Raw genomic sequence first — 17,139 nt, forward strand, 5'->3', positions numbered from 1 at the left:
AAAGTACAATAAAAAAGGAATGTGCATAAAAAAGACAGACATACCATTTCTTCAAGGACTATACTTTGTACTTAAAAGTAGCTTACCATGTCCCATCGTTACCAACTCTCTGTTGCAAGCGCCACCCTACTGTTCCATATGAAATTAGCTCCATACAAAGAATATTTTGAGGACAATTCCTATTCTACCCTCCAATGGATCTATTTCTCTTCTATATATTTAGAGGAAGAAGAGTATGGAAAAGTGTGTGTGTGTGTGTGTGTGTGTGTGTGTATGTGTGTGTGTGTGTGTGTGAGAGAGAGAGAGAGAGAGAGTTTTCACTTATGCTAAAGCTACAACACCACAACAAAAAATCGCAAGAACAAAGAAAAATTATTTGTGCATAAAAGAAAAGAAAAGTGAGAAACACTTAGAGATTTCATTGTATATCATTTTAAGTGTATTCATTTGATCTTCATTTTGTGTGTTATCTGCTTATTTGAGAAGCAATCTTGTAAACACAACACTATATTCTTAGCCTTTGGTTAAGTCCTTGAGTGACTAGTGTTAGTCTGAATACTCAATAAGTCTGAGACAGTTTGTCTTTGAGTTTATTTTCTTGAGAGAGTGGGGTATAGTAAGAATTTCTCAAGAAGACATTGACGATTATTCTTTGTGATTATAATCAGGATGATTACTGGACTAAATCCTTTTCTAAGGCAAAATCACTCAGATGGGTGGACTAGATGTAGCCTAGTTAACGGTGAACCGTGATAAAAATATTTGTGGTCATATATTTATCTTTATCGTTGATGTGTGATACATTCGGAGGAAAAAAAGTTTTAAATTTAGAAACCCAATTCACCTCCCCCCCCCCCCCCCCCCTCTTGTGTTACTTGCATCTTCAATTGGTATCAGAGCCCCGTTTTGGTATTGTCAAACACTTAATTGTGTCAAAAAAAGATCCATTTTCTTGAAACACAAATGACTCGTACTTACAATGATAAATATTCTCATTTTGGCTAATCTTCCAAGCTTCTTTCTTGGTCAAGATGCGGATTTATGGATATGGATTTAAATGGCTACACACATCCTTTGGATGCTAATGGCATATGGCTTGAAAGAAGTCATATGAACAAGCAACAAAGAAAGGATTACAAAAATATTCATGGATCCATAAATATTTTGCTTCATTCCATTTCTTATTCAAAGTTTGAGAATATTTCAAATTAAGACTCACCTAAGTCTGTAGTTGATTCTTTTAGAATGACTCTTGAAGGAAACGAGAAAATTAAGAAATCAAATGTTTTAGCTTTAATCAAGAATTAGGTGAAGAAGTTTTTGCTGAAGAAAATGAGATTTATCTTTACTTCACAGGAGTAAATCAACTCTAGAGAAAGAGATGGAAGATGTCTGGTGCTGACATAGAAGGGTCAGAATCAGAATCAAACTCCAATGAGAAATCTTGGGCAGCAAGGTTGAGACACCTATCTTAGAACCTGAAACATGGATGCTCTTAGCATACGAAGGGAAAAAGGAACATGTTCCAAGATCTGGAGCTTAGATCTCATGACTCTGAAATTTCTAAATGAGATCAAAAAATTAAGACCATCGTATAGGAACTATTGGCAACTATTTTGTCACTCTTCCTCTAATATATTTATCTTATTATATTAACAAAACTTGAACAAGTTCGATTCCAAAGCACAAAAGTGTATTATGTTAGGATACTCTGAAAGATCAAAAGGCTACAAAGTATATAACATTGAGACAAGAATTATTGAGGAATCAATTCATGTTAAGTTTGATGATAAGCTTGACCTTGACAAGTCAAACATAGTTAAAATTTTTGCATATATGCAGATTCGCTACTCAAATTCTAAAGGAAAGGAATCTGAAGTTAAAGATGTTGAAGACTCTCAACACAAAGATTCCCAACCTGGATCAGAAGTTGTTGCTTCTCAAGCACCTCTAAGGAAACATAGGCAGAGTCAGAATGTTATATAAGCCAGAATTCCTCTAGGAACTCATGTCATTTGAATTCTGGATTTAAAGTAATCAAAGCACTCAGATTCGCATATCCTATATACTAGAAGGTTATCAATATAATAAGAGTTTGAAGAATAATCAAATCTGACACTAAGGACATAGCTTCTAATGAACTCAACAAGAAAGTAAATCATTAGAACCTGTGATGCTCATCAAATTCTAGAAGCTCCAACATTGTTTTCTGAAATAAGAAATGGTAAACAAAGGTAACTCTATGTGTCTCTCTCATATGCCGCTTATATGTCGTGAAAATCAAGTGTTGCATATGTGGTCATAATGTAAGACAGTTGTCATACATTTAGCCAACTAAATTGTTGAGGTGACCTATTCGGGATACTATTTCTTAATTTTAGAGAAAATCAATTATGTTTGCCTCCCTTGTCAAGATTGAATGTTTTCACATTCTTTTAATTATTACTTTCTCTATTTAAACCCACGACGTGCTTACTTCTCACACATTGTGAAACTTCTTCTCACAACCCACACTTGAAAGTGTTTCAACCTCTAAAACTTACTCTCTCTCTCTCTCTCTCTCTCTCTCTCTCTCTCTCTCTCTCTCTATATATATATATATATATATATATATATATATATATATATATATATATATATATAATATATATATATATATATATATATATATATATATATATATATATATATATATATATATATATATATATATATATATATTCCTCAAAAATTCCTAACCATGGTTGACCAGCAACATCAACAATAAGAGCTACTACAACAACAACAAAATCAACAATATCAGTCTTCTCAAAAGGAAGTTAATATGATGGAAGGCATCCCTGAAATTTCTTTATCTACTCCAGTGGATCAGTTGGAAGTTCTCTGTGAAACTATTGTAGATTTTTATAATCTAAAGAGAAATGGGCTTGATCTCTCTGGAGATGTTGCAACCCAAGGATGTGAAGTCTACTTCAACGAGTTGAATGGGCCAATCTATCTAGCACTGGTAAAAGATTTTTAGATTCATGCAAAAGATACATAAGTCCAGGTCTTCTCAAGTGTTCTAGGTCAGAAGATTCAAATTTATGAGAAATCAATAGCCAAGCTACTGAATCGTGATAGGTCTGGCAAAAGGTGTTATCAAATGTTCAAAAAGGGGGAAATATGAATGAAGTTGCGGCTACAATCTTTCAGAAAGGATCAGACTCAGGTGTCAAGAACCTTAAATATGAGTCAAGGATTTTGGCCAATATTATCTTGGGGTGCATTCATCATCATCCTGCTAACAACTATGTTGGTTATATCAATGTTGACCATAAATACATGTTGTATTATCTGGCCAAAGGCATCAAAATGATTCTTTCTTCCATCTTGTTTAAATACTTGAGAGAGATGGTCAAAGAAATAAGGAACGATGGTAGCAAACAAAGGAAGTGGATTCCTTTAGGCAGGTTAATCTTGGATATCCTGGTTGAAAGAAATTTGGTAGCCAAGTTGGAAGAAATGAACTTTCGTGACGATCTCTACACATATGTGGGAAAATCCTTCAACGGAAGGAATCTTAAAAGCATGCTTATGATTAAAGATATTGTGAATCTTGATAGGATGGACAAGGAATTTGTCTCCTCCAAAAGGGTTGAGGTTTATGACTTTCCTCTATTCACTAAGCAGGATCTTCCAGAGGTTTTATGAGCTTACATGATAAGTTGTTTAACAGATGGATCTGATCCAAGTGTGAATCGGATCCAAGTGTGGACATTCGCAACTCACGTGGAGAATAAAGTGGTGTAAGTTATTGATGCAAATGGGAGTTTGATCCTAAAGGCCCTTATGGATCAAAACAGAACCTTCAAGGTTGAATTGAAAGTAAAGGAACATATATGTCTTGCAATGACATTTAGTAGGGAATAATGGACATGGAACTATAAGCTTGGGCACTTGAATTTCAAGGACCTCAATGTTATGCAGAAAAATAACATGGCTACGGGCACTACTACAAATAACCTCATTTCACCTTGGACGCGGAGTGGATTGTACCTCGGTTACCCAGACGAGGTAACGAAGGGAAAAATGAAATGTTTCCACTTCACCTCTCGGTTTTTGAATAACCAAGGGGGAAGTGTTGAACCTGAAGTGGGTCCGATCTCCAGCAACTGCAATTTTTATTTTTAAAAGGTGTCACTTTATCTCTCGATTTCATGTTTTATTAATATACAAAGTTACTTATTTTATATTTTTTATCGTTTCAATCTACAAGTATAATCTTCATCTTTGTTGGAATCGTCTTCATCACTATAAACCTGGGGTGGAAATTATTTGTATCCCGCTCCATTTGAACTTTGTGGAAGAAAAAATATTGGGTATTGCATGCATTTGTTTCTGATATAAAATTATAAAAGGATTAGATAAATAAAATATTTTTGTAGTTACATGATCAGAGATTATGTTAGAAAATAAATTTTGAATCAGATTTTTTTTCTGCACTTGCAATCCATCACATAAATCTTTGGCAAAGTAAATACACTCTCACCAACCAAATATTAAATAAATCTAATTTTTTTCTGCTCTTGCAATCTATCATAGTGATACTTTTACTTTATAAAATTTCATAACAACGTTTAGGTTTCTTGTGGATTCACTACTATCAAATTTTAATATTCATAATGCTTTTATAATGAGGATTTTAGATTTCATGAGGATCACTAATGGTAGTGTCTTGAGCGTTGATAATCATTAAATTGACGATAAAGATTTGTTTAAGGACATTGAAGAAACACACTTATATTTTAACTCAATAAAATATGTTCCAATAAAGTATTTTACCTCAGTTATTACTAAAAACCGAGGAAAAATGAGTTTCCTTTTAGATAAAATATAAAATAAAATATGTTTCACCCTAAGCGCCACATACCTCCCGGTTTCTACTAAAAACCGAGGGGAAAATCCTTGTTTTTAATTTCATTATTTATACAGAATATTAAAATAAATTATTTAAACAAATCCAGATTTAGACAATGGATTCTTGGAGAACAACAAATCTTCTCAAATTTCTGATAAGTTATATAATCCTACTAAGAGAAAAAAAATTATACCCGTCCAATTCATCCCAGAGAGATTTCATTATCTTGAGCAAAATTTTTCATGGCAAATTCTTTCACATGAAAGAGAACAAGATGATTGTGCTAAGGAGTAAATTTAATAATATTTTCTTTGATTGACAACTTAGTAAGAACATTGAAGATTTTTTTTTGTCTTACAATTCATCCCAAAGAATGATGTGTAAAAGTTTGGAGCAACTGTGTATAAGTTAGGTTTATGGTAAAACCTGATTAACAAATGGTTTTATAGTAAAATCTGATAAGTCAATCCCTTGATTATTAAATATAACTGAAGGAATAGATCATTAATTTAAAAAATAATAATAAAATAAAATAAAAAGAAAGACATTATTTTTAAAGAAATAAAAACGTAAACTGTTGTTGTTGGGATTCGAAGTATGTCTTGGATTATTTTTCCCTTCGGTTATATTTAGAAACTGATGGAATATATGTTATTTATTAAAAACAAATTAAACATTGTGCGCCTTGACATTTTACCTCAGTTTTTGGTTGGGTGGGGTGAAAACATTTTCATGAAATATATTATTTGTTGTAGTGGGGGTTGCCATTGATCAACATCCCAACAGAAGTATGTGAAGAGTGTGTGCATGTCAAGCAACACTAGGGCAGCTTTAGCAAAATGCAGGATGCAAAACCAAATATCATCTTGAGGTGGTATATTCGGATGTTTGTGAACCGATGCAAGTTGACTCGGCTACTTTATCACTTTCATTGATGATTTTAGTAGAAAGTTATGGACGTACTTGATTAAAATAAAAGATGAGATGTTGGAAGTATTCAAGAAGTTCAAATCCATTGTGGAAAGACAAAGTGGTCACATAATCAAAACTCTAAAAAGACATGGTAGGGGTGAGTATGTCTCAAATGACTTTGGGAAATTTTGTGATCCATAAGGCATTGTACATGAGATAGTGCCACCCTATGCGCCTCAACCAAATGGAGTCACCTAGAGGAAGAATTGGTCAATTATGAACATGGTGAGAAACATGTTGAAAGGGAAGAACTTTCCAAAAAAATATGGGTAGAAGCGGTGTCCACAACTGCATACTTGTTGAATAGGTGTATAACAAAGAAGGTAAAAAATATTACACCCAAAGAATCATGATTCGTATTCAAGCAAAATATGAGTCAATTGAAGATATTTGGTTCGGTTGTGTATATACATGTTTTGGATCAGCTTAAAAATGAGGTAGATGATAAGGAAGAGCAAATGATACTTATTGGGTCTCACTCTACCAGAGGCTACAAACTCTATGACACAGTTAATAAAAGAATCATAATCAGTAGGGACGTGATTTTTGATGAATTAAGGGACTGGAAGCATGTCGTAATTGATTACAACAGTGTTGGAATTAATCCTACAGTGTTTGAAATGTAGAAAATCCAGTCAGAGAAGTCCAAGTTGAAGAAAATTGAGAAGATCAATGAGGCAAAGAGGCATGCATGTAAGACTACAAGATTTTGAGTTATTACCTGATAATGAAGTGAAAGATAATGGTGATCTTGTCCATTTTGCGCTCATGGTTGAGTCTGAATCGGTGAAAACGGAGAAGGCCTTGAGTGATCCAAAGTGGATATGTGCAATGAAGGAGGAGCTGGAGTTCATTGAGAAAAATAGCACATGGGAACTAGTTGGTCTACCTCAAATAAAGAAGTCAATTAGTGTAAGATGGGTGTACAAAGTGAAGGAAAATCCCAAAGGTGAAATAATCAAGTATAAGGCTTGATTAGTGGCAAATGAATTTTTGCAAAGAGAATACTTTAAAGAATTATTTGCTTCGGTGGCAGAATTGAAACCATTGGGCTAGTTGTTGATATTGCAAATAACAAAAATCGTTCCATCTACCAAATAGATGTCAAATATGTGTTTTTCAATGGTCTTTTGGAATCCAATGTCTATAACTTGAGGAAGGCGGGATGAATCAAGCACCAAGGACTTGGAAAAAAATCATTTATAGGTCTCTAAGTGAGATGGGATTTGATAAATATGTATATGAATATTGTGTGTTTGTGAAGAAGGATACAATCAAATGAGTGATCATCATATGCCTCTACGTTGATAGTTTATTGATTAAGGACAGTAATGAAGGTTACATTGTCGAATACAAGGATGATTTAATAAAGGAGTTTGGAATGATCGACCTTGGTCTCATGTCATATTTTCTTGCCATTGAGTTTCACAAGTCCGGAAGGGGATTGTTCATGCATCAAAGGAGATATGCTCTTGAGATATTGAAGAAGTTAGAAATGGAGTATTGGAATGAGGCAATTATTCATATAGATCCAAGATTGCAATTGTCAAAGAATGAAGACGAGCAAGATATTAATCCAAAATAGTACGGGAGGTTGATTGGATTATTACAGTACTTTACAATACTAGACCGGACTTTGCATTTAGTATGGGCATAGTGAGTATATTTATAGGGAAGCCAAAGGCATCACACTTGGAAGCACTTAAGAGAATTCTGAGATACGCCAAAGGTTCAACAAGCTACGAAATTTTTTATCTCCTGCAATGGATATAGGTAGAAGTTGTAAATTGCTCGATTATACCGACTCAAACTGGTGTGGAGATAAAGATGATAGAAAATCCACTTCTTGATACATATTTATATTTGGAGAAACATTGATCTCTTGGTGTTCTAAGAAGGAACCAGTTTTGGCACTCTCTTCTTGTAAGGTCGAGTACATTGCACCGTCTATGTGTGCGTGTCAAGTTGTATGGTAGATGAATTTGATGAAGGAGTTGGGCAGCGAAGAGTATGAAGTTATGACATTGATGATAGACAACGTTTACACTATAAATATTGCCAAGAATCTCATTGTACATGGGAGAAGCAAGCATATAGAGACGAGATTTCACTATGAGTGAAGAAAAATTGAAGTTAGGTGATCGATTTTCTCATCAAAGAAGTAACAATTGAAGTGTTCAAGAGGTTGAAGAAACACATGAATATGGAATATTTGAAGGACTTTAATTAAGGTGGTGTGTTATGAAAATAAAGTAATTCAAGTTGGTGTAACCAGTTACAGTATGAGTGTAACTGGTTACCAGCCCTTCAGCAGAGCTTAGTATCTTACAGTAGCTTCCTGTAACTGGTTACAAGTTTAGTATAACTGGCTACCACCTTTCCGTTTTGTATTTTTATAAGTCATTAGCTTCCTGTAACCGGTTACAAAGTTGCAAAGTTTGTTTTCTCATTAGTTGGTTAGCTACATTATTTTGTATGGTTGTATAACTACTCATATTGGATCATTAATGTAACAACACCATATTTTCACCATAATTCTCTCTAGTTCTCTCATTCTCTACATCTTTCTTTTATTCACCATTATCTTGTGGGTTTTTTCACAACATAAGCTTGCTCTAAAACCATCAACAGCCATAAAACTCCAAATACTACCCGCCTAAAACAGGTTTTCCTTATTGTACATTTTTAACAAGGAAAAATTGTTAAATATGTAATTCTTTGTGTTAAACATGTTTGTAAAATGCAGGATTCAACAGAGTCGAAGTTGTATGTATTCAATAGAGTCAAATATAGTTTGTAGTAGTCGAATCTGCATGTCGAATACGGCTTATCAAATTTAGTTAATTAGTTAGTTTGAGATTGCTTGATGTGCAAGTAATCTCATTATAAATAGGAATGCACAAAGAAAGTTTCAGAGAAATAGTTTTTGACAGATTGGTCAATAAACATTCCTCATTTCACTTCCATATATTCTTCTTCTCTCTTCCAAAATTAATATGTTTTCAACCCGTTCTTTCTTTTCAAATCATTGTGCAAAATGAATCATCTTGCAACCAAGTTGTGGTTGATTCACTCGAGTGAAGAACGAGGTTCTTGAATCAATCAAGAATGTGATTGAATCTTGTTCTATCAAGATCGATTCTAACATAAGTCATTTCAATTCAAAACTCACTATTAAATATGTTGAAGAGAGGCCTACAATTCAATTTGTGCGTTCATAAGACAAGTTTGGGAGTATTTAACTTATCACCCTCTAATTAAACCTAACACCCCCACATTGTGGCTGCTATTACCTTTATACTCTTACTATTTTTTTTAGGATTTCCTATTGCGTTTACCAGAATTTTTGAATAAATACGGAAATTTTTTGCAAAAATCAAGAATTTTTGAAATTTTTTGAAGAAATACCAAAATTTTCGAGAAAAAAAATCTAAATTTTTTTAAAATAAATACGTCTACACTAACACTTCTAAAAAGAAGAGATAAAAAGTTCGTACCAAAAATTTAAAAGTAAAAAAAAATATTATAATTTTAATAATAACTTAATTTAATCTCATCAATATTTATGATAGGAAGTATTTCGATTGATAATTGTACAGATTATAAAAATAAGAAGTATAAATTCGAATTCACGACATCTAATTTATTTATTTTTAAATAGAAAATTTCTAACTATTAAATTATTAAATAAATAAATCAAATTGTTTAAAATCTATTTTTAATACCATGAGAATAATAGCCTAATAGTACTCATTGATATGAATTACAGTTTAAGTATCCAAAGCAAAATACTCCTTTTGTTTTAAAATAACTATCATTTAAAATGACTGTTATTCATATTTTTCAATATAGTAATGATTATTACTTTTTCAATTAAGTTATTTAATTATTATTTTATATGCTACTTCCAATGTATTAATAAGACTAATTTAATAAAAATATAATATTCTATGATAATATTATTATTTTTCTTAATTTATATAAAAATAATAATTATTTTATTTTTCAATGCGACAAAAATTGTTCACACTAAAAGTAGAGAAGTTGATAATTGTGATAAACTTTGCGCTCCTTCTATTTATTTAATAATTGCTTTTTATTTAATAATAAAGATAGTAAATTTGATTTATTAATAATATATATAACTATATATAAATTGAGATTAATTACTATACACTGTCAGTGTAAAAAGCTTTACAGCGTCGGTTCATTACCATCACCCGTTTGTATTACTTTATAGATTTTTAAAATAAAAGTCAAACTTCTTTTAATATCCAACGTATATAATTAAGTGATGGTGTAAAACTCTTTTACACTGACAGTGTATTTCAATTAATCTCATATAAATTTTATACATAAACAATTTTCATTTGGGCACAATTTCAAAAGTGAACATTTAATTTTAAAATAAGAAAAAGTTTATTCTATACACCTATTAAACACTAGAATATTTTTATTATTTATATAACATATTTACACTGTAAACGCATAATCATTATTTGAAATATTAGTTCAAAAGTTTTGCATGAATAGTATTATCTGTATTAGATAATATTGTGATTGTCAACGTAATGTTATGTCACATTGTTTGTTGGTGCATCAATGTAACGTCACATTTTTTTATCATATTACAAGGTGCGCGCACGCTGAAAATCATGACAATTCAAACAAGATGTCAATAGATTTAATGAAATAATACATACATGCATACCATATTTACTTTACTATAGACCTCAAATTGTTGCTTAAGTTTTTCAATTAAAACAGTACAAGTATTTTCTTAGATATTGCAAACTGCGATTGAGTAGAGCTTTTCTGCTTTGGCAGTGCTCTTAGTTCAAAATATTAAGAAAATGAAGAAAATCATCTTTGTTAAAACCACCACACGACTAAAATTACTTTGGATAGCAGATCTTGATCAACCGAATAAAACATATAATATAAATCTACCCAGCGGCTTAAGATTGTTAGCACAATTTACATTTACTGATTTACACGAAGCCAACTATTTATCATCGCATTAAATAAAGAAAATGGTACATAGGCAGCATAACCTGGTATAATTTAAAGCTCCGAGTCATATTCATCTTATTCAGGATGAGCAGTCCAATAAATCAGTCCACTGCATGCAACAAAATTTGATTTAGCAGTAATCAACAAGCCACCATCAAACAAGTAGGCAGTATAATGTTTAATCAGTTTCAATATTGACATGAGGGGGGAGTGTCAATGTTTCTCAAGCTTTTGACTTATGTGATGGAATTGGAAGAATGTCATATGAGTATGCTTTTAAATTTCAATCTGACAGAAGGACTTCAGCAGAAGATATATTTGGTCGCATTTCGAAACTGCGGAAAATGATTACTAAAGTAAGGACAGACATTTAGAACAGATATTTTCAATATTTACTAACATGTATGGTTATTCAAAATTTTCTATTTTTAATGGTTTTCAACACAGTTCCTTCAATTGTGAGTTCAACGCAAGTTTGCATAACAACATAAAGGAAAAATAAGCTATCATTAGATGATAAGCTTTGTCATTCTTACCTGATCAAGACAAAAACACACTGCAAAACACCTGCAACTCCAGCCCACACTGAAGGGGCAGATTTGTCAAGTGAATCTTGGATCAGTAAACCCGCTGATCCAGCTAAAGAAACAAAGGACACGACATATGCGATGAAGAGCCACAGCTTCAGTCTGTTCACAAGCGTAAAAAAGGTTAAAATATATTTTCAAGACAACACAGAATATTGAGCCATATGATTCTTAATGCTTAAGGCCTTGAGGAATAAAATCCTGGGATTATTTTCTCTAGCTGAGTTGAAGCTGTGTGCAACATTGAAGTAACGAACTTAGAAAGTAAAGATATAAAGGGCCGATCAATAACTCAGTAAATAAATTAGATTGGAAAAAGCAGACCCAAAACAAAAAATAGATTGGAAATATTGCTTTGAATGTGACTGGAATAAAAAATCACGACCTAGTTTTTTGGGTCATGAATTGAATAAACAAATTAATGGGTTTGCAGGATATAATGGTGCTTTGAATTTGGTTGTTCGGTAAGAAATTTACACCTTCAATGTGTAACCATCTTACCAGGTAATTAGTAACTAGAAGAAATAAATAGTGAGGGTGACGATCATAAGTTTCTTCAATTTATGCAGAACTTTGTCTTGTAGACACCATTCATTTTAGGCAATTTGAGGGAAGACGCCTCAACTCCACAAATAAGACTTCCTTTGTCTAACAGCAACCCAATGACTAACCTCTTCTCTCACCACTACAACCCTCCCTGTAACCATCTTGCTTGGCCTAACTAACTTCCCAACTCAGTAATGTAACAAATTCCCCCAACCCATCATTGTTTTTTTGTTTGAGCATAAATTCTCCACTCATAAAATTGTAAGAGTTTCCTTCATTTAAAAATGATGTTTGTAAAATAAATCAAAGTATCTAAACATGATTCAGTATTACTCCATGTGCTTAGTAAAAATTCAATTTACTAACTCCTTAATGAAGCAAATGACAATAACAATTTAAGACCCAAGACTGCAAGACATGACCAGACAGATCCTCAAAGAAAATTTTCATTTATCTAAAACCAACCAAATGACTCCCCTCAATAAATGTCAACCTTTTGTTAGCCACCCAAATGGATCAACACCATCAAGCAAGAGCAATCCAAGCATCCTTACCGCCATCAACACAGTTCCTCCAAGGGTGCCACCTCCACACCCACTGCATCCCACTGTAATGGGCCTTAATAGTTTGTTTCTCCCAAATTTGATTCATCTCTTGTGGCAGAGATGATTTTCTAACAAAGCAAATTTAGCTTCCAGTTATTCAACTCTATCCACCATCTTCGCTTTGATGTACGTGAAATTTTTAAATAAAGTGCAAACTTAAGACTTATGATCAATAGTGGCATGAAAAGACCCTTTGAAACCTTCAGATTGTGGCCCATATTTGGAAGGCCCGACCAATTGATGGAGTACTACAATTAAGAAGTGGTGTAAAACTGTTGCTTAAACAGAAAGGAGAATCTAACTCTTGCAAGAGAAAACCAAAGCCTCCGTTTCTTTGAGAGAGACTCCATGACTAACCTCCTCTCCCACTACTCATCTCCTTATAATCACATTGTCTGGCCTAACTAAATTGCTAACTCGGAAGCATAATTCACTACCCTTGCATTTTTTTGCGAGCGAGTATAGACCTTCTAAATCATTTACTTTCCAGGGCTCGGGTCCAATAAGTAGTCCACGCTTAGTTCAACCCCACTGCTTAAATCATGTCCACGACCAGTGCTCTATCAACAAGTGTGGACTTTGTTACGGGATGAAACTTTGTACTTGTTTCCAAGATGTCTATTCTGCGCATGATTCTCTCCCTTCAAGATTCCAATCCTAGTTATTTCATCAAATAGAAGTCAAAAACATTTTTCTTTGGTGTGACCTCAAGGAAGATTAAGGAACATTTTTCTTTGGTGTGACCTCAAGGAAGATTAAGGAACATTTTTCTTTGGTGCTTAACTAGACATTCTTTTTGCTGTCCACGTAGTTAGCTTGCAAATTCGTGCAACCCTTCAGCATTTCCCCTTCTTAGAAATGCACCAGACCAACCATTACCTCCTTGGCACCTCCAAATGTGGCATACACTTACTCTTCGATGCTGCTTCATCTGTTCAGCTCCAAATATCAAATGATGTTGATTGGGCTGAATGTCTAGGCACAATTAAATCTACTAGTGGCGGGAATATGTTTTATTGTGTGATGATCCAAAATCATGGAATCACGGGGGAAAATGTTTGTTCCCTAAGGCTCTGTTTGCGAGTTTAGAGGGATGGGAAGGGAATTAGAGAACTTTTCACAATTTTTGAGATGGTGTTTTTGAAGAGAATCATAATTTAATGTTTATCATTAATATATTTTAAATTTTTAGAGTATTATAACAACATAGATTATAATTGAGAATAACTTATCTACACCCTCCAAAGTCCTCCAAAGTCCTCCAAAACCCTCTTCTAATACAGTTTTTGAGTTCCCCCGAACTAGGGGGATTTTGTATTATGAAGAAAGATAAACCCTCCAAAGCCCTCCCCCCTCCCCCAAATCCCTCAATTCTTTCTACTTCGTTCTTCCTTGTTTTCAAAGTCCTTTCCTTCCCTTCCCTTCCCTTCCCTCCAAACTTCCAAACAAAGTCTAAATCTTTCACTGAAGTAGCGGAGCATTGAGCAATGTCTACCATATGCTATCTGATAATTTGGTTGTGTGGTCTTCTCACTGTTTCTCAAGCACAGACAGCTTCACTAATGCTGACAACAGAAGTATCATAGAAATTGCAACTTTGCAACAAGGATTACCATATAAACAATGCAGGTCAATTGTCACTATCAAAGAATCATCTAACCACAAAGTTATCACTGTATCTTGTGTTTTGACATTTGTTCAGCATACAGATTGCTGACATCTTCGAGAAATCTTTGACATGCCAGTGCCACAATTTCCTAGTTAGAAACATGATGCTTGTAGACTTACTAGCATCAATGTGAGAAGAGATTTCAGTGGAATTTATTGGAAAAATTTTCTGGTCATTTTAAACCAGCAAACTTGTAAGCATTGATCGGCTAGCCATTTAAACCCAGTAAAGTTTCTTGTGTGAGAGTGGCGGTTTAGTTAATTTACAGCGGAGTTGGATATAAGCACATTAAAATAATATTTGAATGCGGGTACTCTTCCAGGAGAAAAAGAACATGGTTTTGCCTACACTTTAGTGAGCTTAACATAATTCTGGTTTTGCCTACACTTTAGTGAGCTTAACATAATTCTGGTTTTGCCTACACTTTAGTGAGCTTAACATAATTCTGTAGCATTCAAAGAGCAACATAGTTGTTCTTTAAACTTAATAACTTGGACACAGACAACCAAATCATTTACATACACTACAAGGACATCAACATTCTATACAAAGCAGTTCAGAATATTGACACTACGGCCCTTGTGTTGGGGAAAATAACAAAAGTCACTGTCCATGAATGCAAATATGTTCAGCAATGCATTATTTGGAGAATTAACACATTCCCAAGCTTCCAAGTTCATGACTCGTGTGTGAAGTAAAGTAATTCAAAATTCAAAAGAGACACTACTTGCTACTATGTCTTGTGAGACATACACAAGGGTTGAATCGTGAATATAGTTACCAACTTCGAAGCTAAACGATATCATCGTAACCAACAAGCAAGAAAACAAGCAAACAATTAAGCAATCAAGTACCTCCATTCTCCTTCGTCATAAGGAGAATAATCAATATCTTCTTTTCTAACGCAATTGAACATCAAACCCGCTAGAGATGCAAAAATTCCTTGGAAACAATAATCAAAAGCACAATCAATTAATTGAAACCCTAAAACTAAAAGATAGAGAAAGAGAGATATGAAACTCACCAGGGAGATAGTGAAGGAAGGGAACGGTTGTGGAGCTGCATACGACGGCGTCGAGCCAGATCCACCAGCCGGCACCGAAAACAGCACCGGCGACGCCAGGGCCGAAAATTGCCCATAATTCAATCAAGTCCATTTTATCTTCACCGTCACACCTAAACCCAAGCACCACAGACGCAACTCTGAGTTCAACTCTCCACTTGCTTTATTGATTGGTTTGCGAGTTCCATTCCATCAACAACCAAAATATAAATAGAAATTAATAAAAAGTTATTAATTTTAGGTTAAATAAATTTGATTAAATTATATTTTGGGTCTCCTATTACGATTCATCCACTAAATTCTCATATTTTGTTTTAAAATAATTCTACTCTCTATTTTTTACTTTTTATCAAAAATGTGTTGATCATAAATTACAAATATTTTTTTATTATATCTATCTTATTAAATTAAGATAAATTAAAAATTAAATAAATTCTAATAAGTGATTTTTGTTCCTTTAATTTTCAACCCCAAAAATTAAACCTCAAGTTCTAAATCAAAATAGAGTCCAAATCGATGAAAGTTTATGTTCTAGATTGTAATACTTGTGAAGCAAATTATATAGGGTTTCGATTTTTCGGTTTTGTTTCAACAAATCCTAGTAGTAATCAACAATGTTATGTCGAGAAGTGGTGAAATTTTGTACAATTATGGCGCTTCGTCGACTTGGATAAAGGAGTTTCCTAAATTCTGTTCAAGATATATCGTTTTATACAATGATTTACTCTTTTGGTTTAAAAAACTGCGATCTTGTTGAATACGTGTTATGTTTGATAAAAGTTGTCTGATATATATATATATATATATATATATATATATATATATATATATATATATATATATATATATATATATATATATATATATATATATATATATATATATATATATATATATATATATATATATATATATATATATGACATTCTAAAGTTGTTATAGACTTAGTACTTGGTATTAGTCATGTGTCGATGGTTCCTTGTAGAATGTCTACTTCATTGTTGAGTAAATTGAATAAGCAATTGAAAGATCTGCTTTAGAATAAGTTTGTTTTGTCGAGTGTTTCATCGTGGGATGCGCCAGTGTTGTTAGTTAAGAAGAAAAATGATAGCATAAGACTGTGTGTTGACTATTGACAGTTGAATAAAGTAACTATCAAGAACAAGTATCCATTTTCGAGGATTATTGATTTGATGGATCAATTGATAGGTGCTTGTGTGTTTAGCAAGATCAATTTGTGTATGGGTTATCATCATATTCGTGTGAAACTATAGGATATTCCGAAGACTGCTTTCGGAATAAAGTATGGTCATTATGAGTATCTAATGTTGTTGTTTAGTGTGTCTAATGGGCCTGGGGTGTTCATGGAGTACATGAATAGAATATTTCGTTCGTACTTAGATCAGTTTATGATTGTGTTCATCGATGACATCTTGATATATTCAAAGTCTGATGAAGAGAAGGTATAACATTTTAGGATTGTGTTGCAGACTCTGAAAGAGAAGAAGTTGTATGTGAAGTTGTCCAAGTGCGAGTTCTGGTTGCGAGAGGTGAGTTTCCTTGTTCATGTGATTTCGGGTGGTGGTATTGTTATTATTCTATCAAAGATAGATGCGGTGTTTCATTTGGAGACTCTGAAGTCTATTATTGAGATTAGAAGTTTTCTTGGTTTGGTTGGTTACAACATGAAGTTTATCGAAAGCTTTTCAAAGTTAGAATTGGCATTAACTCGGTTGACTCGAAAGGGTCAAGCTCATGTTTGGGACGTGCACCGAGAAGAGAGT

At 33.2% G+C, this 17,139-nt stretch overlaps 2 protein-coding genes across 2 annotated transcripts; one reads left to right on the top strand and one right to left on the bottom strand.

The window, feature by feature from the left end:
- Positions 1–2,827: 2,827 nt before the first annotated feature.
- Positions 2,828–3,693, top strand: LOC127080334 (uncharacterized). The gene is made up of 2 exons (XM_051020662.1): positions 2,828–3,007; positions 3,124–3,693. Exons 1-2 carry the CDS (start codon positions 2,828–2,830, stop codon positions 3,691–3,693), a joined length of 750 nt encoding a protein of 249 aa, XP_050876619.1.
- Positions 3,694–10,786: 7,093 nt separating this feature from the next.
- On the bottom strand, positions 10,787–15,633 carry LOC127084136 (uncharacterized). Its single transcript, XM_051024538.1, has 4 exons — positions 15,317–15,633; positions 15,147–15,234; positions 11,422–11,574; positions 10,787–10,994 (listed from the first exon to the last, which is right to left on the bottom strand). Exons 1-4 carry the CDS (start codon positions 15,447–15,449, stop codon positions 10,961–10,963), a joined length of 408 nt encoding a protein of 135 aa, XP_050880495.1. The 5' UTR covers positions 15,450–15,633; the 3' UTR covers positions 10,787–10,960.
- Positions 15,634–17,139: the final 1,506 nt, after the last annotated feature.

This window comes from Lathyrus oleraceus, chromosome 5, assembly GCF_024323335.1.
Source record: "Lathyrus oleraceus cultivar Zhongwan6 chromosome 5, CAAS_Psat_ZW6_1.0, whole genome shotgun sequence".
In the NCBI taxonomy this organism is placed as follows: Eukaryota; Viridiplantae; Streptophyta; class Magnoliopsida; order Fabales; family Fabaceae; genus Lathyrus; species Lathyrus oleraceus.

Bases quoted from the DNA above. Each gene is read 5' to 3' on its own strand.
- LOC127084136 (XM_051024538.1), bottom strand. From the start codon at position 15,449: ATGGACTTGATTGAATTATGGGCAATTTTCGGCCCTGGCGTCGCCGGT. The intron at 15,235-15,316 runs GTGAGTTTCATA...ATTGTTTCCAAG, and splicing joins CTTCCTTCACTATCTCCCTG to GAATTTTTGCATCTCTAGCG. The intron at 11,575-15,146 runs GTACTTGATTGC...GCTTGTGAACAG, and splicing joins TATGACGAAGGAGAATGGAG to ACTGAAGCTGTGGCTCTTCA.
- LOC127080334 (XM_051020662.1), top strand. From the start codon at position 2,828: ATGGAAGGCATCCCTGAAATTTCTTTATCTACTCCAGTGGATCAGTTG. The intron at 3,008-3,123 runs GTAAAAGATTTT...GAATCGTGATAG, and splicing joins GGCCAATCTATCTAGCACTG to GTCTGGCAAAAGGTGTTATC.